The following is a 26,506-nucleotide window of genomic DNA, read 5'->3' on the forward strand; positions in this document are numbered from 1 at the left end:
TCACATCTGTTACGTATATGATTTGTTCTTGTTATTTTAACACATTAAACTACAGGGGACGTCAGTGAAATTAAGACATGAACTTGCTTGAGCTGTTTGTCAGTTGATCTACTTATGCAAACGAAAGTATTTATATGGGTTAAATAGGTACAGGCATGTGTGTTACAACCGAATAATCCCGTATGAGTAGGAGTTTCGTTTGTGTAACTGAACCAGCTGAGAAACAGCTGAAAAAAATCATGCCTAAATTTCACTGGCGTCCCCTGAAAATGTCTTTTTTTCAATATGCACAAGGTTGTCGATAAAAGATCATATGGCAGTCTGTAAAAACCTCACCATGCAGGTTAATAATGCGTAGATACCTGACACCTGACCACAAACTTTTACCGACGGTTTATTTCTAAGATTGAAAGTACCAAACATCAACAAAACTACATACACGATTGGAACAGCGAAATCATAAAAAGTGTCGACCATTTTAGCGTAATTTATACTTTAGATATCTACAACTATTGGAAAATAGATATTTTGAATGGTGAGATAGGAATTTGATCAAAGTTTGAATCGACCTTTTAGATGAGGTTGTTATTGACAAAGAAATGAAGACGAAAGTAGTCAATGATTTCAATTCTAAGTAGCTACAACAAACAACAGAACTCTGAATACTGTTTTTATCATTCTACAAATGCAATGCAAGCATGAGTGGTCGTAGGGACATAGGTCACTATTTTTATGGCTGATTTTTTTTTGACTGATATGATAAAGAAAGTAGTTAAACAAAAATGAACCTTCCGTTGAGGAATTTGCCAAGCGTTGACAATTTTCATAGAGTTCTTTTCTTTTCCTTCCTGACAGGTTTCGCAAGTCCATTGTAGCTCTTTGATTGCGTATAAAAAAAATGTGAAACCTTTCTTTTCCTTTTGAAATTTTCATGTTTTATGATTCAACATCTACTCTGTATCATCACTAATTTTACTGATATTGTAACTCCGAGACGATCAGGCTTCAATTCGTACAAGCAATAACCAAAGCTTCTTGATTAACCTAGTCTTTTTGGTGGTTTTTCTTCTAGTTAAACTGTTTCGGGGCATCGCCGATCCAAGTTTAAATTTATATTATCGAATGTAAGGTACAAAAGTTAGACAATTTAAACATATATGATTTTCCAATACTGAAACGTATTTTTCACTCATTGAAACTATCAACACGTTCTACTAAAATGACCATTCATTACTAACTTTAGTTTCTTCTGAGCGAATACGCTGAATTTTAATTGTATACATACCTGGTTTTCAAGGTATGTATATTACACATGGTGTATGTTCACACAAAGAACTTAGTCTGGGCCTGCAGTCGTTTTTTTTTAATTCAAGTAAAAAACGTTCCTAAAGTATATCCCCAGTCTGCTACTTCTTCTAACATTTACAATCAAATTGATAAAAAATCTTTTACTTCATTAGCTGTAAACATTTTGCTATAAATACATGACCGGCCAGAGCTTATTGTTATTTCGTCGTGACCGTCGATAGCAGATAACATAGCCGGTGTGTAAATGATAATGTTTGATTTAATGCATCACCAATTGAGAAACCAAAACGCGTAAAAGATAAATATACCAAGGTACCGGAAGTATCAAATATTTACAAATCCACCCACGACTAACAAACAGTGACAAACACTTACAATTCAATTACAATTTTGGTTTGACTCTGTTCGTGTTCAATGAAAATAATTCAGAAAAAAAACTCTGTGCCGAGATCACAGATATAGTTTCCTATCGATTCACCTTACTATCAACACATATACCTCTACAACTTACACAAGTATAAAACATTTCGCTAAAAATGTTAAATAATAATGTATTCGAAAACTAGATTTTTATTTTACACCGTCAACCAGCAGTCGGCTCTATATGTTGTGGGTTGGATCATTTAACAATTTTATTCGAGTGGTGATCGTCGTTGAGTAAAGTGATCATCTTATAAACGCCATCCAACTGTATTACTATCAGCAACAAGTGTTTGTGTGAAGCAACAAAATATGTTGCGAAAATTGTTTATACCTGTGCTATTAGCGTGTTTTGTTACGAGCAGTTACGGTGAAGGGTTGGTACTTTGTTAAAATTATGGACTTTATCGATTTTGTGATACAAATAAAGACGGTTAACAGTGGTCAATCAAATTTTTAAGAAATGCCATCGACCATGCGAAACGAAATAGTTTTCTTAATATAAGTTCAATAAGTTTGCAGCAGCAATTTTGTGTTGGCGACGATTATTATTTATTCCAAGAAGAATAAGATCTCTTTTGTGAAGAAAAAAAAACATTTTTCTACCTACGTTCGATTTGTATCTCATTTTTTCACTTTAAGTGTTGTTATGTGATCGACACTGAGTTGAAGAGATTTCATTTTGTGACCTTTGTTGGTTCACTGTCTACGTTCAAAAAAAAAGTTTAGTTTGTCAACCGTTTGTTGTTGCATTCTACGCAAATTAGGTGATGCTTGATGTTACTTTGTTCCGGTCTAATGGTTGAGGATATGCCCTTGACAAACACTTAATGACTTCGATCAAATCGATAATGACCGCAACAATAATGTAGCAATTCTGTTACAGCTGATGTTACAGCTGAATTACTATAAAAATAAACTTTGTCTCAGGTGTGATTCTATCGAAATCGCATCGAACAATTTCGACGATTTTACTAATTTATATTTCAAAATCGTTCAGATGATTCACTCACTATTCAAATGCAAATATTTATTTACCAAATAAGTCACGAACGTATGAGGTAATTTCTGGTCAGCTTTTTTTTGGGCAATGATACGATATCTTTTCTCGGTTTCAACTGCAATAACAACGCAATATAAAATTTTAAAGAATAAAAGGATCATCCTGGGTGGGTGGTTCAAAGAACAAAGGATAATGATGAAGAAATATTCGCGTATGTGCATGTGTGAGCAATAACTGCGCCAATAAAAAGTAATTTGGTGTGAAGGTCATGTGTGAGCAATATTGAATACCAGCTTCTAGCAATGCTATTTGATACTAAGTTTGGGATAATATAAAAATGGGAGACCAATTAAATGCTAGTTTGCGAAAGAGAACGCTAAATTTGTTCGGAGAATGCTTGCAAGATTTCAGACTTATGGTGAAAAGGGAACGTCAAATTTTCAAGAATGTCAAGTAGAAAATTTTCAAAAAATTGTCATGGACAAGCACTAAGCGATATTTTTAAGACGTTTCTTTGCTTAAAGATTTTCTAGAGAACTTGCTGAATTGGACCAACTAGGTACTGAAACCCAGGCACACCCGGTGAGCCAAAAACTATCAATCTCTGAGCCCTGCAGATATTCACTCGCTCGCTTCGCTCTGGCCGTAAACTTCCCACTCGTATGAGCTGTCTATTATTCTGTTTGATTGACTTTTTGTTACATCAGAGTATATGCGAAGTTTGTTTTGTGAATGTGAAACGAAATAAAACAGTGCGATAGATGAAAAAAAAAGAAGTCCCCCGGTACTTAATATACCTTCACATTGTGACATGGTAATAAATGAACTTTATTAGTGTTTGGTTCATCGTTAAAAATAACTCAGTTTACCAATATTTTCGGTAAATTTCGACTCTATAATGGTAAAGGGATTTAAAATATTTGTACAAGGAAAAATTTATTGTTAGACCGAGAAAAAATAATCCATCAATTTCCTTCAAACCTTCAAACCTTCAATCGTGAATAAATTGTCACGACTCGTGTGAATTACGGCCCTCGCTTCGCTCTGGCCGCAAACTTCACACTCGTAAAAGTTTTACAATATTCTCTTTGATTCATTTAACTCCATGTATTTAAAAAAATCTTCAGAAATTAGTTGAGATAATTCATCTTATATTGCCTGCAAAAATTTAACTTTTTTATTAAAATTTCGTACACTTTTTAATCAAAGTGTGCTAATTTGATAACAGGCACTTTGCTGGCGTAAGATGTGGTTGTAAAGGAAGTAAAAAACTACCTACTTGATAAATGACAAACAACTTGATAGTCAACTATCAAATTTGATGAAATTATTCTTCCTACTAGTTTCATGCACATCGAAATAGTACATTGAATGACAAGGGGCGAAAGTAAAAAAATTCAACCGTGTGCGAGAGTTGGAGCCCGCGCCGAAGGCAAGGGCTCTAATCGCACAGGTTGAATTTTTTACTTTTGCCCCGAGTCGTTCATACTATTTTTTTTGATACCAACATTGAAAATTGATACGTATCGCAAACATCGCAACAAAATGTTGAAATAAAAAGGCATTTAGCCAGAAAATGCGGGGGTCCAGGGGGCGGCAGCCCCCTGGTATATGAAAAATTTAATAATTTAGCCATCACAACAATAACACACACAAAAATTAAGATATAACTAACAAATCATTCTGTAACAAAAAGTATCAACTTTGTATGCTAATTTCAATAAGAACACTGGCGCACAGTGTTTTACAATTTTGATCAATAGTCATTTGTGTACCTGTTTTGGACGATTGATTTTAGGCAATTTCGCGGATTGTAGGCCGAACGAAGTGAGGCTTACAAGCGAAAGTGCCTTAAATCAACCGTCCCAAACAGGTGCACATGTGAGTTTTCATGCAGAGGGCCGGAAACCCGAGAAAATTCGAAAAATTGCCCTCATTTTCGGCCCCGAAGCATGAAAAGTATTCTGCATAATATGAGCGGATTTTGTTGACAACTCGACTCATTTCTCTCATTTTCTGTGACGTCAGTCACTTTCGCTGTTCGTTCAGTTGCGTTCGCTCTTCGTTAAGTACTTTCTCCCCGTGGGATGCATTTTTTTACTTTCGCCCCTCATATGCGGGGCGAAAGTATCATTTTTCAATGTTGGTATCAAAAAAACCAACTTATATGATTTTCATGCTTCGGGGCCGAAAATGAGGGCAATTTTTCGAATTTTCTCGGGTTTCCGGCCCTCTGCATGAAAACTCACATGTGCACCTGTTTGGGACGGTTGATTTAAGGCACTTTCGCTTGTAGACCTCACTTCGTTCGGCCTACAATCCGCGAAATTGCCTAAAATCAATCGTCCAAAACAGGTACACAAATGACTATTTCATGCTTCGGGGCCGAAAATTAGGTCAATTTTTCGAATTTTCTCGGGTTTCCGGCCCTCTGCATGAAAACTTACATGTGCACCTGTTTGGGACGGTTGATTTAAGGCACTTTCGCTTGTAAGCCTCACTTCGTTCGGCCTACAATCCACGAAATTGCCTAAAATCAATCGTCCAAAACAGGTACACAAATAACCATTACACACACTACCAAACAAAGTCAAATTTCATCAAAGTAATCTTTTTTAATTGAGGCTATGATCAACAGTATAAAATCCCGTTTTTCTCGGATAGCTTCCAGATCCTTAGTCCTACATAGCCCATCTTCGAACTTAGCCTCAAGATTTTAATTCCACGTATCAAAGAATCATCCAAATTAGTTGAGAATTACTCAAGTTATCGTGCCCTCAACGAAAAACTGTTACTCACATTAACCGTTTTTCATAGCATTTCATACATTTTCAATCACAGTGAACCTTTTTTTGATACCAACATCGAAAGTTGATACTTTCGCCCTCGAAATCCGGGGCGAAAGTAAAAAAATGCAAGTTATGTGTTTGAGCGGGGAGAAAGAAAGAATACATAAAGCGAAAGTCAATATACATAATGCGAAAGTCGACTACATAATGTAATAGTCGACTCTTGTCAACAAGTGTACTGCGATCAAAATTGAAATAAAGCGTGCGCCAGTGCGCTTATTGAAATTAACATACGAAGTTGATACTTTTTGTTGCTGAATGATTTGTTAGTTATTTGTTAATTTTTGTGTGTGTTGTTGTTGTGATGGCTAAATAATTAAATTTTTTATATACCAGGGGGCTGCCGCCCCCTGGACCCCCGCATTTTGCCTTCGGCGCGGGCATCAACTCTCGCACACGGTTGAATTTTTTTACTTTCGCCCCTTGTCATTCAATGTACTATTTTGTTACCCAAATTTTTCGGTAGTTTCTGGTGACTTTCAGTCAAGGGAATAATTTAGAGATTTTACAAATTAATATAAAGTTTCGCTTGTTGTGCTCCAATAATTTTCAATGGGTTCTTTTCCGTGGGAAGAACTGTCGTTGGTGCTTCGGATATTCGACTGGAACATGTTGAATTGGTAGTTGGTTTTAAAGTTGTAGTTCCACTTCTTAAGTCGAGGAACGGGAAAACCTAATTGTAACAATTTTCGTAAAGAGCTGAAAATCGGAATCGAGTTTTTGTGCTTCGAAAAATTAGAACTTTTGTTGATTGTTTATCTGTTTGAGTATCATCTGAATGTCAGAAATATGATTCAAAGAATTTAGTTGTGAAAATCAATTTGAAGAAATATTGGAAATTTCAGAAATTGATTTCAGTTAGCTTTTCTGCTGAGAATCGTCCGAATATGATTGGGGACGAAAATTGGACAAGCTAAATTGCATTTTGGTAAGGGTGTTTCGATCGGCAGTCTGAAGTCCTTAGATGACGCTGGTGCTGGTTTAGGTCATAGCATGCGTTAGGAAAAATACTATTGTCCAAGCGGGTGACACCGAAATTGATACACGCACTCAGTACAGATTGTGTGTGAAATCAACTTGAAGAAAATGTTTTTTAGGAAAATTCGGAATTTTGTTTTTGTTACGTTGCCTTTTTCATATAAACTTCGTAGCCGCTGAACTCAATTTGTGTGTCACCGCCTTCGTGATCAACTCAGAGTTGTCTTAACCTGGTTCTTTCAGAACCTTGACATTTACGACCTACTGCAGAACACTATAGTCTGTTATCAAAATCGACAGCAATATAAGTGATGAAATTTAATCAGTATCAGTGTCAGACCACAAGTAAAATTCACGTCTAGACTAATGAAGCAACAGATTTGGATTCAAACTTGAAATATTTAATCTTTATCAACTCACTTCAAGTGGAAGTGATCATAGTCTATAGCTGCCAAATAGAGTATTTTGTATGAAATTGTTTTTGACAGTGCGTTCTAGTGATTCATGCAGTTAAAATGACAGTCTACGTATGTGCATGATCAACCCATCTGTCCTTCGTATAAGCTTTTTTCACCTTTATTAGTGGATGTGTTAAATTAAATGAAAAACTATTGTCAAAATTGAAAAAACAAAAACAGATTGGTCGTTCGTCATTGCTTAACTGGATTTTCCCAGTCGGTTTTATATTCTAATGGTTCCGAAATTGAGATTTATTCTGTTCAAGTACCGTATGCGTACTGCGGCGTAATCATATTATTGTTTATTAAAATATTGGGAACACAAAGAAAATTCATTTAAAACTGCTCTGTAATTGAATTTGTACTCCAATCCATCCGGTGTTATTGTCATTCTTGCATAATGCAAGGAATTATGTGGTAAAACACAAAAATAGTCTCCAGCATCAACTTTCTGAGGAAATTGACCTTTGTAATCTTAGTATATTCCCAGCTGCTTCGTGGGCACATCGGAGGCCTCCTGCAATAATTTACTATTTTAAACTTAAAATAAAAACCAAAATATAAGAGCTACCTATAATGTAGGAGTGACACATAAGTCCAGTCTACATCTACGATTTATAAGTAATGAGCCAGTTCGATACACTTACTCAGTATAGTTCAGTTTCTATATTTTTCCTTTTGACCTTTTATAAACGGCAGGCATATATAGATTCAATTTGCTACTTCTTTTGTTTAACTATACGTTTCGCACTGTGGAAGATAACCCAAGTTGGAGATTATCATTCATTGTTTTGCCAATAACAGATGAAGAACACGTACCTAACTCATATTTTTTCGATTAGTTATCTGTTTTTGGTGTCTGGATGCGAAAAGTGCATCCTTGTCAGAGGAAGGGGTCGTGAATACTGTTTTTATTATGTTAGACAGTTGGGTTCTTTAGAACCAATGGAAGATTCCAACACGCCACAGCTTGAACGGATCGTTGATTGTTTTTTTCTATAAGCGAGCCAAATGAGAAACCACTGATCAAATACAACAAAGACGGTTTTCTTTCACTCCTTTTGAAGCGCTTAATGAAAAGTCTTTCGTGAATTGTAACCGAGATTTTAGTTCATTAGCTATCGAATCTCAATGATCTTTATTGTGACTCCTACTTGCTCGATAGATTTCTTTTACCGAAATTTTTTCTGTGACAAATACGGCTTGCACATCTTAGAGAGTGCACAAGCCAAACGTATATTTGACTACAAAATTATGGATTCTAGCAAAAATTATTTAGGCAAAGATTGAGGGTCATTGGCGAACCGTGATTCACCAATTTTAATAAACTGGCTAACAAGTCTGAATTTTTTTGTTGAATCAATTTTTAGATTATTATTACCAGAGCCTGTTCTACTGGCTTTTAACTAGTTTACACAGCTTAACTAAGATGCCTTTCGGATAATACAAAAAAAGGATTATTAATGAGACGACGTTCATTCGTATCGTCTATATGTGCAATCAATATGCTCATTTCTTGGTAGAAAGATGTTTGTGTTGAGTGATGGAGAAGCAACATAACAAAACCGGCTATGACTAGCAAGCAAACGAGTGATCTTAGTAATATAACGAAAATTTACATTAATATTATTCATGACGCAATTCGGGCACACAGGGCTTATGTATCACAAAAATTTGCATGAAAATAATTACAACTGAAATTCACTTTAATTTCGACCTCTCACAGTCATTACACCATCATTGCACCACAAAACATTCGAGCACATTCAGACTACCATGTCTCAGCATCGTTACACGACGCCAACGAGCCAAGTACCATTCGATTGACCGTGAAAAACGATAGGGGCTTCAGAGATTCGAAGGAAGTTACCGTTCAACCCTACACCACTAAAATGGTTTCGTTCAGTGTACGTTACTTTGAAAATCAATTTTATTCTAAATTTAATTCAACAAACCATTTCGACGGTACACAATAGACTGGTGACCTGCAACATGGTGACTATTCAATCGTTGCCGAAGGTGTAAGTGGAATCATATTCACCAACGAATCGAGTATTACTTTGCACGAGAAAGCTCAAACCGTTCTAATACAAACTGACAAGGCCATGTACAAGCCGGGTGATAAAGTAAATTTCAGGATTTTAGTATTGGATCTTAATCTGAAACCTAATGCGATCAGAGGTGACATGAGAGTGTTTATGAGCGTGAGTTTTGAAACGGCAGACGAAGATTGAATGATTGAAACGGACTTTTAAACCCTTTAGGACAGCTCCAACAATCGAATTAAACAGTGGTTGAATGCAACGACCACTAAAGGTGTCTTCATTGGTGAGCTTCAACTATCCGACTTTCCGAATTTGGGCGATTGGAACATTAGTAAGACCTCACGTGCTTTGAAAAGGAATGCATTTTTAAGTTTTAAAACTTTCTATCAAAAGATGTGGAGGTGAACGGTGAAACCAAGAAGAAATCATTTGAAATAGCCGAGTATGTTCTGCCAAAATATGAAGTGACTATTGACACAGACAAGGACATTACCTTCAAAGACGGTCAAATTCGCGTAACAGTCAGAGCGAAGTAAGAGAAAACTTTGTTTTATATGTCGAGTATGATGATAATACAGGTTGTTCTATCTCAATTCCATTCCAAAGATACACATACGGAAAACCAGTTAAAGGACAAGCTGTTGTCACTGTCGGCCCCAAAGTGTATGGTGGCTACCAACCATTGGTATCAGATTTATTGAGTCGTCGAACGATTACAGTTGATGGGAAAGGATATGTTGAATTTGATATTAAGAACGATTTGAAGGCGAACGATGCTTACCAGAGAGATTTTATCATTGAAGCTTCGGTTACGGAAGATTTAACAGGTTGGTAATAACGACAATGGCTTCTTCAAATGAAGTCGACGATTTAAGAACTTCTATCGTCTATCAAATTTTTGTTTTTGTGTTACAGGAAGCACGCAGAGTGGTAAAGCGTCTGTAGCAATTCACAAGTATAAATACACCATTACAGCAGTAGATTCACAAAGTTCTTACAAGCCAGGTCTGCCATCCGTAATAACTGTAAGTAACGTACCATTTCATTTTTTCAATGACTCGAGGCTCGTTCTGGCTATATCGGGCGGCGGTCGAAGAGCCCACAGCATTTTTATATGGATTGTGGTCGACCTGGAATTTTTTGTATTGGCCGCCTGAAGTGCCAGTCCGGTCCTATCGTCAACGATTACTAAAAGAAACGATTAGCTCTCGATTATAGTGTGTCACATTTGAATTGAAGAGAAGTTGTTAAACTAATGTTTGTTTAGGTTAAAATTGCTTATCACGACGGAGCACCAGTTGTGGATACAATCAACAAAGTAAACATAATTCGTAGCTATGAATGGGACGCATCGAAGGGCACGTCGGAGGAATACACTCTAGATTCGAATGGAATGATTTATGTCAAATATTCGATACCTGCAAATAATTCAGGAGTTTACTTCCATGTAAGGAATTTTGTTGCTATAATGTTAGAGGAACATGGAATTTATCGCATCCTCTCCACAGGCTAAATATTTGGAACAGGAAGTGAATTTGGGCTACTACACGAAATCTGAATCTAAGACTGGACAGTATATCCAAGCTAGAGTCCAAACGCCGAAGTAAGTGAATCAGCATGCGACACCGCAAACATAATTATGATCTCAATGTCTGTCTAAATTTGCAGTCCTCGCATAGATCGCGAAGTTTCTGTTGAAGTTACTTCCACTGAGCCACTGGAGTACTTTACGTATCAAATATTGGGGCGCGGTGATATTATTGTGACCCGAACGGAACCGGTATATTTTGGCTGAGACTACTACATTCCACAGATTCTCATTTAAAATTGATCGATTTGTAACAGGTACCTAAAACCACTCACTTTGTGTTCAACTTCCTGGCATCATTTGCAATGGTTCCGAAAGCTCAATTGATCGTTTATTACATGAAGGACGGCGAAATTATATCCGACCAAATCGAGATTGAATTCGGCGAAGAACTTCACAATTTCGTAAGTTTTCTTCCAACGATCCAGATAGATCAGTTGGTCCAAGCGACTCAAAGGCCACAATTTCTAATAATTAGGTAAAAGTCGACACATCAGCCACTCAAGCTAAACCAGGACAGAATATCGATATCACGGTCTCAACTAAGGCAGGATCGTTCGTTGGCCTTCTTGGCGTCGATCAAAGTGTTATTCTTCTTAAAGACGGTGAGAAGAACTGCTGTGTTAGCTAATATTGTGTCCAACAAACTAATGTCATTCGTATATCGATTTTGTAGGTAACGATCTATCGAAATCTGAAGTTCTGAGTGAATTGGACGAATACAATCGAGGGCGTTATTCCCAATGGACCGACTATAATGGATGGCAAGACTTCAAAGTAATATTTGCTCGTCCATTGTTATGCAGGAGTTCTAATTGCAAAATTATTTTTTAGAATGTTGTCTTGTTGACCAATGCAATTGAACCAGAACGACGTGAGTACTGACAATTTTTTTATATGGTTCATTAGATTGAAGTGATCGAGAGAGATTTGTCAATCGTGATAAAGAGATATCGTGTAGCAAACGACATAGATGAACTTAGATAAATAGATACAAAAACAAATCTCCGAACTGCGACCACTTCCACTTTAGAAAGAAGTGGTGTGAAATGCTCGCTTTTATAAGTCCACTTTCTAAGTAGACCATTGCATTACATGTCGAAATCGTGGAGGAATTGTAGAAGACGTAGATGTGGTTGATGGTGATACCTTCTCAATCCGAACATTTACGCCTCCTGGCACTTCTCTAAATGTAAGAAAGGAATTCCCAGAAAGTTGGATTTGGCTGTCGATGTCGATTGATGTGACTAATGAAACAGGGTATGCGACTGGCATGGAGACTATGGTCTTGTCAATAATTTTATATGTTCTAACCTTCACGTTTGGATTGTAAAAAGTTTAGTCACTCGTGGTCATTATTCCTGCTTGATGGGGGTCGTTTTTGATTTTAGACATAGTTGGGATTCGTATAGTGATGACGAATGTGGTTTTTGTGGCCTTGCACTTATTGGATCATTTTTGTTTGTCCTTGTTTCCTTGTTTGTCTTGATTAATTTTTAAACGTAATCTAGAGGATCGATCGATAACCTCATTAGCCAAACAAAAACCACCTGCGTTCGAAAAGGTTAATTCTTATTTTGAAACAGACAGTGATACAGACGCTCGAATTTGACATAGAAATTGTTTGCCTGTTGAGAATAAGCTCGAAACTCATACAAACATTTAGATGATCGGTTGTCGAGCTTGAATTTCTATGACACCTTAAGAGCTTACAGATCGACACTCCTCCGCACCATGCCCGCCAATGAAGCCCTAGCAACATACATTTTTGCCTTTATTAATTAAAAAATGCGAATTGTATAGTTAAATCGTGGAACCCTCATACATCCGTAACCTGCATTACAGCATCCAAACATTTTTTTGAAGATAAAACACAAAGAGCTTTTTATCTAACTGACTGAATGTCATTACCAACGAACATGTAACACAAAGAGACGTTATCGGTACTAAGTCCAAGAAGCAACCTAATAACCGATTCAATCAGATGCCTAGCATCTACAACCAAGCAGTAGAACAGATTTTCCAAGAGGGGACAAGAGGTTCTTGAAAGTATTTTGGTGTTTCAATAATTAAACATTTCATCTATTTGTTTATTGACAAGTTTTCGTTAGGGGAATAATATTTGACAATTATTTGTGTGAATTTCTATAAATAAGTTTGAAATGACGTTAAAAAAATCTGTTCTAGTGCTTGATTCAGTGCTATGTCAGATGTCATTTTTGTGGACGACAGCCTGATGAAGCAAATTATTTGTGCTGCGGTTGAGTTTCGAACCCACAACTGTCAATTCAATAATTCACTGTTAACACACTGCTCTATTAAGTTATTATACAAACATACAAACAAAGATTTGCAATTCATTCTTTCCGGACCCAAACAGGACGACATTTCTATCATGGTCTTGTCTTCGACGATCCGGTAATCGAGCTAGACTCAATTGTCAGTCATGCAAAAGTTGCAAAAGTACGTAAAGATTTTCCAGAAACTTGGATGTTGGATTTCCTTAACATCACCGACAGGTCTGTTGTGTTGCATGAACAGAAGTTTTCGGGTGGATTCTCTTTCATTAGTCTATGGAATAAATGACTTCTTTTCACATGAGCTTTTCAGCTTTACAATCGTTTCCTTTAATGAATATCTAAATGTAGAAAGGAGATATGTGTAATTAGCGAATTATAAGAAAAAATGATCATTGGGAATGAATAGACTCACGACGTTTTTTCTTCCCAATTATCAAAAAACTTCTATATTAAAATCGTCAGATTATTTGAAACAAAGTTAAATAAATTAAATCTTAATTTTATTATAATTCGCTAATTGGACACGACCCCTTCCTGCATATTCATATGCAGCCTTTATTACAGTATTCAACGATATGCAATTTTTTTTTTTTTTTTTTACCATAACTATAGGGTATTCTGCTCTGTGGTCGGTAACGAACTTATGACTCTTGTTCCTGTAGCGTGATCTCATATGTCTACGATGCCTTTGATGGTGCATGATATCATTGCTAAAGTAGTTAGTATCCCTTCTGTTCAATTTTCCTCTAAATATCAATAATTTCTGTATGCCTAACAAGCTAATTGGACTCAAAGTTGTTTTTTTTTTCTGATTGAATGGATAATTGTGAATCGTTTCTGTTAAAGGAAAAATGTTTCTGGTCCACTCCACAGCTCAGTGACTCATGTGAAGCGTCGTTGTGAGGAAAATACTCAAAAATAAACGTGTCCAGAGAAATTCCACTTTCCCATTTATAATTAACGATTAACGAGTTATACATAGCAACAATTGCGATGCAAAACGCGATAAATTCAAAATTCACTTTCGATCGAACGTGTAGGACAAGTGTATTACCAACTTGCAAGTTATGGAGGAATTACTGGCATATCTCAACCTCGTCCGTCTTCGCTACCAGCGTCAGCTAATGTTTCAGCTGCTTCTCAGCCGCAAGCAATAGTTATTCGTAAAGATTTTCCGGAAACTTGGATTTGGAATGCAATTTACTTTAATGATGAGAGGTTTGTTACGAGATTTTAGTACCTGGTATGCGAGAGAGTTTTTAATTTAGCTCTCTAGTAACATTCTCTTGTAATTTTGCTATAATTTCACTACTGCTTTACAGAATGAAATATTTGTCAGGGCTTATTTCGTAGGGTTAGGGTACAAATTCCTTTTAATTTTACTTTCTCATTTTATGGATTTGAATTTCTTCTCTACCATGATTATCTCCTTAGTTAATCCTACGCCTACCAATCTACCATTTACTGTCCGGTAGCCTATAAAATTGAATATTTTCTTGAATTGAGGTTCTAGTTGAATTTTTCGAACATGTACACATTGACTGTTCATCTTTAAAAATCACAATTTAGCTTTAAAAGTCGTCGATATTCCCAGTCAATTAATTTCTTCCCAATCTTTGATATTTTGGCGTGAAATTTGAATTCGCTCAGGGATTTTCAAATTTTGTGCCAAAATATCATAACCTGGAAACACTTTGTTGACTGGGAATATCGATGACTTCTAAAACTATAAGAATCTCAAATATATTCCGAACTAACAAAAAACAACCAAGGTCTTCCGAGTATGTGAGCCCGCAGCCCTAGTGATACGACATTCTTATTTGATGATTTATACTATTTTTAAGGCTCACGACCTAAAAGTCGATTCACCAATAGTCCTCCTCCAGAAAGCGATTCAAAACCTGGGTCGCTGATTATTCGGAAGGATTTTCCGGAAACCTTTGTTTGGGATTATACCGTCATTGATAGGTTTGTGCATCTATCAACCTCGTTTGATAATATTTATGTTTGTAATTTGTAACGAAGCCTAATATAACGAAGTCATTCACAAATTACGCACTTCCTACATGTGGGAGATATTATTTTGGAAACTTACTCTTAACTTTGTGCATACGTTGTTTGTGAATGACCCCAGAAGAAGAGACACTTTCAAAAATTTAAAATTGAAGTTGTTCGATCAATTTTTGCATTGTTGGATTGTGGCCATGATAAATATTTGAATGTTTAAAGGTATAGATTGCATTCGAGTTAGAATTTTTCGCATATTTTAAGATTCCTAAAGCATGTGTATTGTCTCCTTAAACCAGCGAACATTTTTGTTTTTAGATGTAAGTTGAGTCCCTTACGTGAGTGTAGTTCGACACAACAGGATTTTTATTAAAGGAACTTTTGCAAGCTTTTCAATTGGAAGTCGAGGCAAAAAGAATTTTCGGGCGACGTATCGGAATCTAAATCCGATACTTCAACATTTTACAACTAAAATTTGGTTTTCCATTTAGATTTTACTGAGGTAGAGTTTTCTTTGGTAAATCGATTTGGTTTTGAAGATGAAGAGGACTTTTCGCCAGACCCTCAAACTTCGACTCCAATCGTTCGAAAAGATTTTCCTGAAACGTGGATCTGGGATATTTTGGACGATTTTAGGTTTGTCGTATGGCTATCACAATACGAGTTTTACTTGTTGTAGTAGACGTTTAAGGTTTCTTGCACAAATATTTTACAATTTATGGGTTTTAATCGATAGTTTTTGAGTAAATTGTAAATAACAATTTCTTTTCTGGTTAATAGCTCAATTTCAGTCAGAGTTTATTAGTTGACTCCAGAGAGTAAAGTTATCTTATCAAAATTATTACAGCCTTGAATTTTCTAGGCTAGTGTCAGTTTATCGTAAAGTTTTATTTTCCAACTGTCCAATTAATACTCTGACGGGAATCCAGCTATGTTGATCCTTTTGTTAAATTGAAAATTAATCTCTATTTTGTCTAATATTTGAGTTTTACTTTTTACAGGAGATGTCAGTGAAATTTAGACATAAATTTGCTTCAGCTGTTTTTCAACAGATACACTCATCCAAACAAAAGCTAGTTTACATTGATTACATGGGTGAAACTGCTCTGGACCAGCTGAAAAACAGCTGCAGAAAATTTATGTCTAAACTTTACTGTCGTCCCCTGTACTTAACTACCAGATAACAGCCAAATTGGAATAATTACTTTGGTTCACTTTTGATTAAGCATAAAATTCTTTATCTTCTCTTTCCTCTTGTTCGTTTCTCTTCACATGGCTTCAAATTCACGCCGATTGCGATATCTAGGGGTAGCTATACGATTCGTAAAATTGTGTTCATGGGGTAGTCCATGTAAAATTTGGAATGCAAAGAAAATTGGATTGAAATATCGGTTCCCATAATTATCTTCATCTCCACATTGTGCGCTCATTCATTTATAAATTGCATAAAGTTGGTTGAGTGCTGTCATCAAAATTAAATATTAAACAACTCGAGAAATATACACTCTTCGAAGTTAAGACCGATATTCCCTCAAAAATGGGGTAGATAATAGTTTTTATCTGTCTAGAACGATAATCTCGAGCTTATCCCTCTAGGGAGTTTTTGTTTATCTCGATATATCTGTTCTCGACAGATAAAATATGATATGCACCTATTGCCAGACACAGACTGTTATTTTGACGTGTAGGCATTATGGCCTACGCCTTCGGCTAGGGCAATAATGTCCTACACGTCAAAATATCAATCTTGGCAACAGGTGTATAATATATATAACTTTGCAGAGTTATTATACTCTTCTCGAAAGATAAAATATGATATGCACCTATTGCCAGACACAGACTGTTATTTTGACGTGTAGGCATTATGGCCTACGCCTTCGGCTAGGGCAATAATGTCCTACACGTCAAAATATCAATCTTGGCAACAGGTGTATAATATATATAACTTTGCAGAGTGCGTATTTCTCGAGTTATTTGAGATTTAATTTCGATGACAGCACTGAAGAAACTACGAACTTGAACGCAACTCTCCTCTTTCTACAGCATCTTTTCTAGATATCACCTCCACGATTACTCCTATTCAAACGTCATCAATTTTTTTTTCAACTACTTTAATCACAACTCCAGCTCCGACTCTACAAGTATTTTCTACCGTACAATTACGAAAAGATTTTAGTGAGACATGGATATGGAACGATATTTTAGCCGAAGATAGGTTAGCCTGTGTGCCTAAGGAAGCATTTCTGAAATTTCATTTTTCACAGTAAAGCAACACAAATTTAGTTCTACATCTTGCACTTCTTTCGTTTCCTCTTCAAAAAGACTGAACTGAGACAAAAATGAATTACTTCCTAACTTCAGACTTTTCTGCACTTCGCACACACTTTTTTTAGCTTTTGACGATTGTCCAAACTGTGAATGTTGTGAGTTCCCTGAGGAAGAAGCACTTGAAGATTTGGATGAAGTGTCTATGAGTGCTATAAGTAGTGTTCGACGAGATTTTCCTGAAACTTGGATTTGGATGCAATTCCAACTTGACGATAGTTCGATCTTGAGGTACGTTAGTTATATATCGGAATCGCTCTTATAGAGGTTTCTTTTGGTAATACGAGAAACTAAAACCCAAACTCATGATAATATTGACTGAATCGCAATTACTAACTTTTTATTTCTCCTTTACAACATAGTATTGGTCCTCCTTGTTGCGCTTGCGCTATATTTTCAAGTTCATTTGGTGATTTTTGCAAAAATGCAACTAATTGATTGAAACGTCTATCTTTCCTCTATATCACCACTACTGTTCAGATTAGTGAAATAGTTATTCGACCTTCGACATCAAGTTCGACATTGTGAAAACGTTCTTGGTGATTTGTGAAAAATCGTTTGAAAAAGTTTGATGGGTGAGGAACAGCTCATATTCGTCAATTTTATTACTCGGTTTATTGGTATCAATCACGAAGAATCAGCGACAATGTGAACAATGATTCTGTTCAAGTTCATCTTCACCAACTAATGTTTAGTTATAATGTACAAATGACCGAAACCTTAGACCCTGTCCATCAGGACCCACCAGTGACGGGTATAAAATAAATTTAAAAAAATGATTTAGGAGAGGTCATTGAGTATTACGACTATGATGACGCTTCGAATTTCATGGATACCACTCGAATCAATGATAATTCAAAAAAGGATTCAGTTAAAAAAGGAGATGTACGAAGTCCTACTGTACGAGTCGAATTCCCTGAAACCTGGATATTTGAATTGATTAATGACAGTCATTGGACAGTGGTTAACAGTAACTTGAGGTTTGTTTATCCAGTATCTACAGTCATAGAATAACACATTTTAACGACTGGAGTAATAGATTTACATGTTGTGGCGTATCGTTTAATCTAGTATGACTTTGGATCGCTTAAAGATGGGTGCATGTGACATTTTGTTTCGTAATGAATGAACAGTGAAACTGGGTGTTTAAGAAACTGGATAATATTATTCCTCTTACGTATAGGGCGTACTCATGTTCCTGGATAGAATAAAACGACACTGTTACCTAATTCAAATTAGATTCCATTCATAGTTTTAGCAACGCTTTTTTCAATTTTTTTTTTGTTAATTTTTCCTTTTAAAATTTGGAATTTTAGCTGAATTACAAATAGCATTCAATAGAATAGAAGCTGAAGGTATTATTGAATTCGTTTCAAGCGGATCCGTGATACCAACGATACGTAAGGATTTCCCTGAGACGTTCATCTGGGAAACTCATTCGTTTCTCAATAATGGGTTCGTGTGATTCAAATCATGAGACGTTTCTAATAAGATCACACTGTGGTGACGGTTGTTTTTTTTTGGATAGGCAAAATTGTCACCGGCTTTTTTTTAAACTTTAGAACGAAAAATGCTTAAATTTGGTTCTAAGCCAATTTTATCTGCTAAGTATAGAACGTCCATTTTGAGGAAGAAAGCGGTCGACAAAAAATTCTATTGATACGTAGACACCGAAAAACCACTTTTAAGATTATGGCCTGAAAGGTGGCGAAAAATCAAAAACTAAGCCTGAAAAGTTGTTTTTTGGGGTCTATAGACCACTAGGATTTTTTGTGGACCGCTTTCTTTCGCAGAATTGACGACCCTCAGTATAGCTTTACAGGACATTGAGTATGAAGAATTCCAGAACGATGACGGTAGTGTGACTGAGAAAAATGTAGCATCCGTAAATAATATACAACTAGTGAGACAGTACTTTCCAGAGACTTGGATTTGGACATATTTTAATAGGTTGGTAGTTTTGTAGTGAATAAAAACAATATGGAACACGGATTGGACGCCTTCCGTAGAAGAAATCTTTTATTTTCAGAACTTTTTTTAAAACTAAACTGTTAACATTTTCAGTGTATCGTAGAAAGGTGTGTTTTCCAAGATGACCAAAAACATTTACTTTTATCACCCCCTTGTCCCCTTCTTGATTCATCAACAACATTACCACCGATATATGAATCGAAACTAAACATGTTACTTTAGTGAATTATAAGAAAAATGGAAACTTCATTGATGTAGCCCCGTTTCAAATTGATTGACGTTGTCAAAAGAAATTGTTTTTAAAACAGAAATAGTGTAAGTTGAGCTAAATGAATGAAATTTTATTTTTCTTATAAGTCGCTAATGTGACATGCCCAGTTTCTACATTTACTCTTCATATAAACTAGAAAGTTTTCAGGTGATTGCTTAAGCTCTTGTATAAAGACGTTGATACAATCACTAGCTCGTTACCGACAAAATCCTGAGAATGTTATTAAGGTCTCTTGATGCAACATCAACAATTCCACAAATAAAAAAAAATTTTAAGACAAAAAAAATCATAATTTTATAGCTAGAGTTAAGCCGACGAAGTCCCCATACGAAAATGAAATATTTGGTGTTGGTGAAATAACGACCGTAAAGAAAACCGACATTGGTCCAGCGCATATACTTCGAACCAATACGAAGCCACCGTTAGCAGGGCCCTATGGTTAGTTTTGTGTTCCTGTTTGTATAATCAAAATGTGCTCGTTCACGTGTAATTTATAATTAAAATTTCATCAAAATGCAGCTTTCAGTAGAATACCAAAATCGAAATGGAAACGACATCGAGTTTTGCTTAGCCATGAAATTAGGGACACTTGGTTGTTTAGTGATATTTATTCCGGGTAAATGTTGGAACAGTTATGAAACTGATCCTCTTGGATATTTATTTATTTTCAAATAATTATAATTAACGAACAAACTAATCTCATAACCGAATTTAATTGGATATAGTCGACAGAGCGACAGTTGTTTCCAGTGGTCGATTCTAAAGAAAATTCTTGCACAGTCATAAAACCAAATCGAATTTATTCAAAATTTTAAGCCAACATTCCGAGAAACCATTTTGTTAGGAATAGAAATTGAATTTTAGTGCAGCATGCATGGTACAAGAAGTGGTCGACCCATTCAATTAAAACAAAATTAAAGTCACCAAAAATTTTTAAAGTCAACATCGGTTTTCTATCATAACTGGACAAGACTGACTCACTACTGCGTCTTTATTACTTTTTATTTAGGAATAATTTGTTTGTTTTTTTGCCTTCGACCGATATGAAACTGGAGTCGTTCGCATTCAAATCATTAAATCTAGGCTTCTTTTTGTAGGATTTCTCCTATTGGTTGATACAAAATCTATTACTTCAATATTTTCACATCCTTTTTTGAGGTTTTTCATATCTTTTTGTAAACGGCAAGCGCATCTCAACCAAAGTTTCTCATTTAATCTATTACTTCAATATATCTCTTGTTTCCCTATCTTAGTAAACGAAAAACAGCTTGGAGATTATCTCGTCAAGATATAATAGAAAACGCGTGTTGCTTTAAAAATTGGCAGACATTAAACTCCTTTATGTAAATGAATCAACCAAAATTTTCAATAATTTTCAATCAAATTCCAATTCATCTGCTTGCATCTTCAATGATTTCCTCTATGTTTTACATTTCCATGTTGGTGACTAGTTGTATGTAAATTACATTTTCGATATAAAATAAATATAAATTCAAAGATGATTCAAGGTACTCTTTGGCAGATCTTATGCATGGCCTAGCCATAAGCCCGATTAGTTTTATAAATTATAGTAAAAAACGTCAGAAACTCAAAATAAATTGCATCATCGAGACGGTTATAATCTGCGATTTGTTTACAAAATTTAAAATATCTCAACGATCTAATATCACAGCACTAATTGACTAAAATTCACTTACAGTTGACGACTTGAAAATAAGTGCCGCATTTCGTTTCAGCTGTTTTTCAGCTGATCCACTCATACAAACGAATGTGTTTTTACATCTTTAAACGGTTTTACTAACAATGCGTATAAACAAGTAGAAACACTTTTGTTTGCATGTGTGATGAAAAACAGCTGACACAAAATGCGACATTTATTTCCAAGTCGTCGACTGTAAAACGATGCAGTTATAATTTTACCATGGACAAGTACATGAACTCAAAAATTAACACGGATCACACCGTTTAACATTTTAGGACGAGTACAAATTTCGATTGTCACTTCCGGATTGGAAATATTTTTCGAATAGCGAGTGAAAGTTTGACTTTTTTTTCGAAATTCTAGTTGAATTGTGTGAGTAAAATTTGTGACAAAATGGGACAAAGATGCCATCAAATTCAAAATTTAATGGCATGGTAGAGTAAGATTGGTAGATAGCGAATGATTTTGCCATATTTTATCCAAATTTTTGTATTCAATTCAGGATGTGATTTTATCGAATGTCTAGTTCTTTATTGCATGTTTGAACGTAATATCGTTCAGTATAAAGTATAGAATTGAAAGACTTCTGGTAGAACAATTTAAACAATCTGATACTCTTAGCATGGGAAACCTACCTAATTGACTGTAACGAAACGTAGAAACTTTATTTTTTCTGGTGATTTCTGTTTTTGCATGATAGTAATAACCCTAGATGATTATACTCTGCACTCATTTACACCAACCACATTGTATTTAGATTTACCTAACCAATCACCACTTGTTTCTAACTATTTTTGCACTCTGCACCTTAAATGTTACGCTTCAAAACTAACTCATTTTGTGTGCCATTAAAAGTGGATTTTAATTCCCTAATTTTTACGCTGTACAGCACCGGAACCAAAACGATCCAGAAAAAAGTTCCCGACACAATAACATCATGGGTGATTACTGGATTCACCATGAACGATGTGTACGGACTGGGTCTGACAAAATCGCCAAGCACTCTAAAGGTGTTCCAACCGTTCTTCGTCTCGTTGAACCTTCCTTATTCGATAAAACGAGGTGAAGCCGTTGCCATACAGATCGTTGTTTTCAACTACATGGACAAATCGGTTTCGGCGACTGTTACACTGGAAAATGCTGAACAGGAATTCGTGTTTTCGGATCCATCCAATGAAGTCGAAGAGAAGCCAAGTAAGAATTTTGTCTATAGATTCGCCCGGTGGGAAGAGTTCTAATTGGGATTTTTACTTCTGCCGAAAATAGAAATCGAAAAAAGTCGTAAGAAGAACATCAACATCAAATCGAATGACGGCGCACCAGTATCATTCCTAATTACGCCCACAAAAGCTGGTCCAATTAAAATAAAGGTTACAGCCACTTCATCACTAGCTGGTGATGCAATTGAAAAGACTCTGCTGGTTGTGCCGGAAGGTGTGCCACAACACAAAACCAAGGCGTTCTTCATTGATTTGAGAGACAAATCAGAGTTCAGTGATAAGTTCACTATGGAGATACCGAAAAATGCTGTACCAGACTCAACGCGCATCACTGTATCTGGTGTCGGTAAGTAGTTTCAGCTTCATTTGATTCAAAGCGAACTGCAACGAGTTGTCTTTCCAGGCGACATTATGAGTAGTTCGATCAAAAATCTCGATAAACTCATTCAAATGCCAAACGGATGCGGCGAACAGAACATGTTGAATTTCGTTCCATGCATTGTGGCCATTAACTACTTGAAGAATACCGGTCAACTAACTAAGTCTATCGAAAGTAAAGCGCTAAACTTCATGGAAATCGGATACCAAAGAGAATTGACCTACAAGCATGACGATGGGTCGTTCAGTGCATTTGGTAAAACAGACAGCAGTGGAAGTACATGGTTGACGGCGTTCGTAGTGCGATCGTTCCTTCAGGCCAGAAATCACATAATGGTCCAAGACAAAATTATCACAGAAGCTTTGAACTGGTTAAATGACAATCAGGTTAGTGCTCAAACGGCTATTTCCGGCGGTCTCCGCTATTCATTTCTCAATTTTGTTGTTGTTTTAATGAAGGCTCCGGATGGAAGTTTCCCGGAAGTGGGTCGAGTCATCCATAAGGATATGCAAGGAGGTTCTAGCAAAGGTGTAGCACTAACTGCATTTGTAGTTACTGCATTTTTAGAGGATCCGACCAAGATCGCTACTTATCGTGACACCATCACTAGAGCACTGGAGTACATTATTAGGAACTTGGAAGGCGTCGATGATGCATATTCCTTGGCAGTAGCTTCGTATGCCACTCAACTGGCCAAAGATCAGTCTCGCACCGTCCTATTCCAAAAATTAGATGCTAGCGCTAAGACAAACGGTAAAGTGTGATGCAGAGGTCGAAAGTCTTCATCCGAAGCCTTATATTCTGTGAAGCCGGAAGTGAGACTCATCTGAGCAAAACTTTTTCAGGTGACCTGAAACATTGGGAAAAGTCAACACCACAAGAAGAGGCCAAGAACCCATGGCTTTCGCAGCCAAATTCAATCAACGTTGAAATGACTGCCTATGCGTTGTTAACATTGGTCAACAATAATCAAATTACGGAAGGACTTCCAATTATGAAGTGGCTGTTGAGCCAACAAAATGAAAACGGTGGTTTCCAATCGACTCAGGACACTGTTGTGGGTATTACCGCTCTGGCCAAATATGCTGAAAAAATAGCATTCGGTGACAGTAATGCTGTACTTGGCGTCTCATATAAAAACGGCAGCGAATCAGCAATTCGAATAAACAAGGAGAACTCACTGCTGTTGCAGACACTAGAGGTACATTTCCTCGTTCTTTGTCGATTTATCGAATATCTTCCATTTTCTGCCTAATGTCTGCAGATCCCGCCCGAAGTACGATCGATTAACGTTAAAGCAACCGGTAGCGGTTTCGCTCTTTGCCAGCTGTCCTACAAATATAATCTGAATGTAACCGGTGCATGGCCTAGATTTGTGCTCGATCCGCAAGTCAATAAAAACTCAAATGCAGACTATTTGCACTTGACCGTTTGCACCAGTTTCGTTCCATCCGGTGATGAAACGGAATCGAACATGGCTGTTATGGAAGTCTCATATCCCAGTGGTGTCATTGCTGATCCCGAACGGATTCCTTCGCTGGAATCGTCCAAAGGCGTGAAGAAAGTTGAAACGAAAAATGGGGATACCACCATCGTTGTGTACATTGACAATTTGGGAACGGAAGAACTTTGCTTCGCCATCGATGGATATCGAACAAATAAGGTGGCCAATCAAAAGCCGTCTCCGGTCATAATTTATGATTACTACGACACTTGTAAGTAAAAGGATAAGCTCTCTCTGTTTCGACGTTCCTATCGACGTTCACAATATTTCTTTTCAGCTAAGAAAGCAACGATGTTCTACCAAAGTTCCAAAAATCATTTATGTGAAATTTGCGATGATGCTGCGTGCAAGGACGCATGCATAGGTATTTATGCTCATACTGTATTTCTCCTGCTGCTTTATCCTAAAAATAAAAATTCTTTCAGCAAAAACCGCTGCTTTTACCTCGGGCAATGACGGCAAAAGTACAGTGGTACTGCAAAAATCTGCAGCCAATAAAATTGCGGTAGCGACATTTGTGCTAATTTTAGTCGCAGTACAATCACTTCTGTAAAACGTGGATTGTACGGGGTGCCATGAGATTTAAGGAATGATTTTATATTTGAAATTGTTGTAACCGACGTAATAACTAAAGTGTTTGAATAATTTGCTGAAGAATAGAGTAAACAATTTCTGAATTGAGAGTTGGCAGGTTTTTTGATTAGTGTTCTTCAGGCACCAAAGTGTCCTCTGTGGGTCCAGTTGCATGCAGGTATCGCAGGTCTGTATACTGTTGTAGAGACAATACCATCCGCCATTTTGTTAGAAGAGAGTCTTGTCGACACTGCAGTGCCTATATTCGCGAAAATATTTTCACAAATTTTCTCAAATTTCCACTAGTTTCTCAAATTTTCGTGAATTTTCACAAAAATCGCGAAAATTTGAGAAATTTCTTGAAAATATTTTCGCGAATATAGGCATTGCGACACTGTTATCAATTAACTTTTGACATGATGATTAAGAAACAGAAACACTATTACCTACTGCATTTGCAGTTGCAAAGCTCAATCATAAATGACGTCCTCTTCTTTCAATACTGCCAGCAGAAGCAGACTGATATCATTAATAATTAACTTGTACTCCCAAACAGATCTAATTGGTGCGGAACCCACATTCGACTCTCCAAAACGCGTATTTACTTAGTTATTAATATTTATATCGGCTGGCAGCACTGCAAAACGAGGATGTCATTTATGAATGATCGTCAAAGTACTGTGCGATTGAGGTACTTGCCTTCGGCGCGGGCATCAACTCTCGCACACGGTTGAATTTTTTTACTTTCGCCCCTTGTCATTCAATTTACTATTTGTTGTTTCAAATATATTTTGCAAACTTATCGCATCTCCTTTTCTTTAAGTTTTGTTTCTCAATTTTATAATGCGTAAACTAACTGAGATATGTATGATTCAATGATTTTCATTGAAAGGTGAGTTTGCTTATATGAATACGCTATTTCCTCCGCTCCATACAAATTTTGACATTAGACTATACCTATAGAGTATACTTCCATTGCTCCTATCGACAGAAACATTACAAATGAGACGTTATCTTCAGCTAGAGGAGAGGTCTCTTCTCTTTAGAGCAAACTGTATGTGAAAACCATGAAGTAATAGTATTTTATATACCTAGAACTGTAAACCATTTTTTCGACTTCGTCTCGAACCATTTACGCCACTTCGAACCGAGATACCACTTTCCAGTTCTACGCATGTAAATAGTTCTATATTTTATGTAACTCAGCATCATAATGTTCGACACCTGCACATATAGTAACACATTTTGTGGTCAATCATAGTTATTTATGCAAATAGGGTCACGTGAAGGTATATTATCGAACTAGATGCGAAAGATCTTCTAATCTGTAAGCTAAAGTTGATGTGAAGCAAAACGTTCGATCTATTAACCATTTCCATGGGTAATTTGACCCGCTCATGCATATATTCTAGCGATTCGGTGAAACCTAATCTCGAAATACCGTCTCTGCACCCAACTTCAATTTAAACAATTTTAAGTCTTTTGATTCACTAAATGCCTAATCCTATAAGCTAAAAAGCTGTTGAGAAGCAATACTTGAGATTTTTTAACCTTTTCCATCGATAATTTGACCCGTACATGCATTCTAGCCATTTCGTAAAGCTT

General features: G+C 36.3%; 1 protein-coding gene and 1 long non-coding RNA gene across 9 annotated transcripts in view; one reads left to right on the plus strand and one right to left on the minus strand.

Moving 5' to 3' along the window:
* Positions 1-1,906: 1,906 nt before the first annotated feature.
* On the plus strand, positions 1,907-25,011 carry LOC119070818 (CD109 antigen-like). 8 transcript variants are annotated; one of them, XM_037175303.1, is made up of 24 exons: positions 1,907-2,105; positions 8,743-8,923; positions 8,993-9,220; positions 9,281-9,392; positions 9,455-9,593; positions 9,668-9,888; positions 9,977-10,086; positions 10,329-10,508; positions 10,570-10,664; positions 10,730-10,841; positions 10,907-11,053; positions 11,128-11,254; positions 11,326-11,426; positions 11,484-11,523; positions 19,824-19,961; positions 20,043-20,139; positions 22,115-22,419; positions 22,492-22,791; positions 22,849-23,210; positions 23,283-23,577; positions 23,670-24,025; positions 24,089-24,539; positions 24,606-24,692; positions 24,754-25,011. In XM_037175303.1, exons 1-24 carry the CDS (start codon positions 2,041-2,043, stop codon positions 24,879-24,881), a joined length of 4,377 nt encoding a protein of 1,458 aa, XP_037031198.1. In that variant the 5' UTR covers positions 1,907-2,040; the 3' UTR covers positions 24,882-25,011. The 8 variants fall into 8 exon arrangements, with proteins under 8 accessions (XP_037031198.1, XP_037031201.1, XP_037031200.1 ...); XM_037175306.1 differs by lacking the exons at positions 19,824-19,961; positions 20,043-20,139 and adding an exon at positions 11,732-11,909; XM_037175305.1 differs by lacking the exons at positions 19,824-19,961; positions 20,043-20,139 and adding an exon at positions 13,990-14,167.
* Positions 9,927-26,506, minus strand: part of LOC119070864 — a 30,162-nt gene continuing 13,582 nt past the window's right edge. The window contains exons 3-4 of the long non-coding RNA XR_005086562.1: positions 13,475-13,479; positions 9,927-9,938 (exon numbers count right to left, since the gene is read on the minus strand). This is a non-coding gene — a long non-coding RNA (uncharacterized LOC119070864). The remainder of the gene's footprint in view (positions 9,939-13,474; positions 13,480-26,506) is intronic.

The sequence above is a fragment of the Bradysia coprophila genome (assembly GCF_014529535.1).
Source record: "Bradysia coprophila strain Holo2 chromosome IV unlocalized genomic scaffold, BU_Bcop_v1 contig_106, whole genome shotgun sequence".
Classification (NCBI taxonomy): domain Eukaryota; kingdom Metazoa; phylum Arthropoda; class Insecta; order Diptera; family Sciaridae; genus Bradysia; species Bradysia coprophila.

What these genes read in the sequence shown, in the direction of transcription:
- LOC119070818 (XM_037175303.1), top strand. Translation starts at nt 2,041, where the DNA reads ATGTTGCGAAAATTGTTTATACCTGTGCTATTAGCGTGTTTTGTTACG. An exon ending in GCGAAGAACTTCACAATTTC is followed by an intron (nt 11,054 to 11,127) that starts GTAAGTTTTCTT and finishes TCTAATAATTAG; the next exon opens with GTAAAAGTCGACACATCAGC. An exon ending in ACCGTTAGCAGGGCCCTATG is followed by an intron (nt 19,962 to 20,042) that starts GTTAGTTTTGTG and finishes ATCAAAATGCAG; the next exon opens with CTTTCAGTAGAATACCAAAA.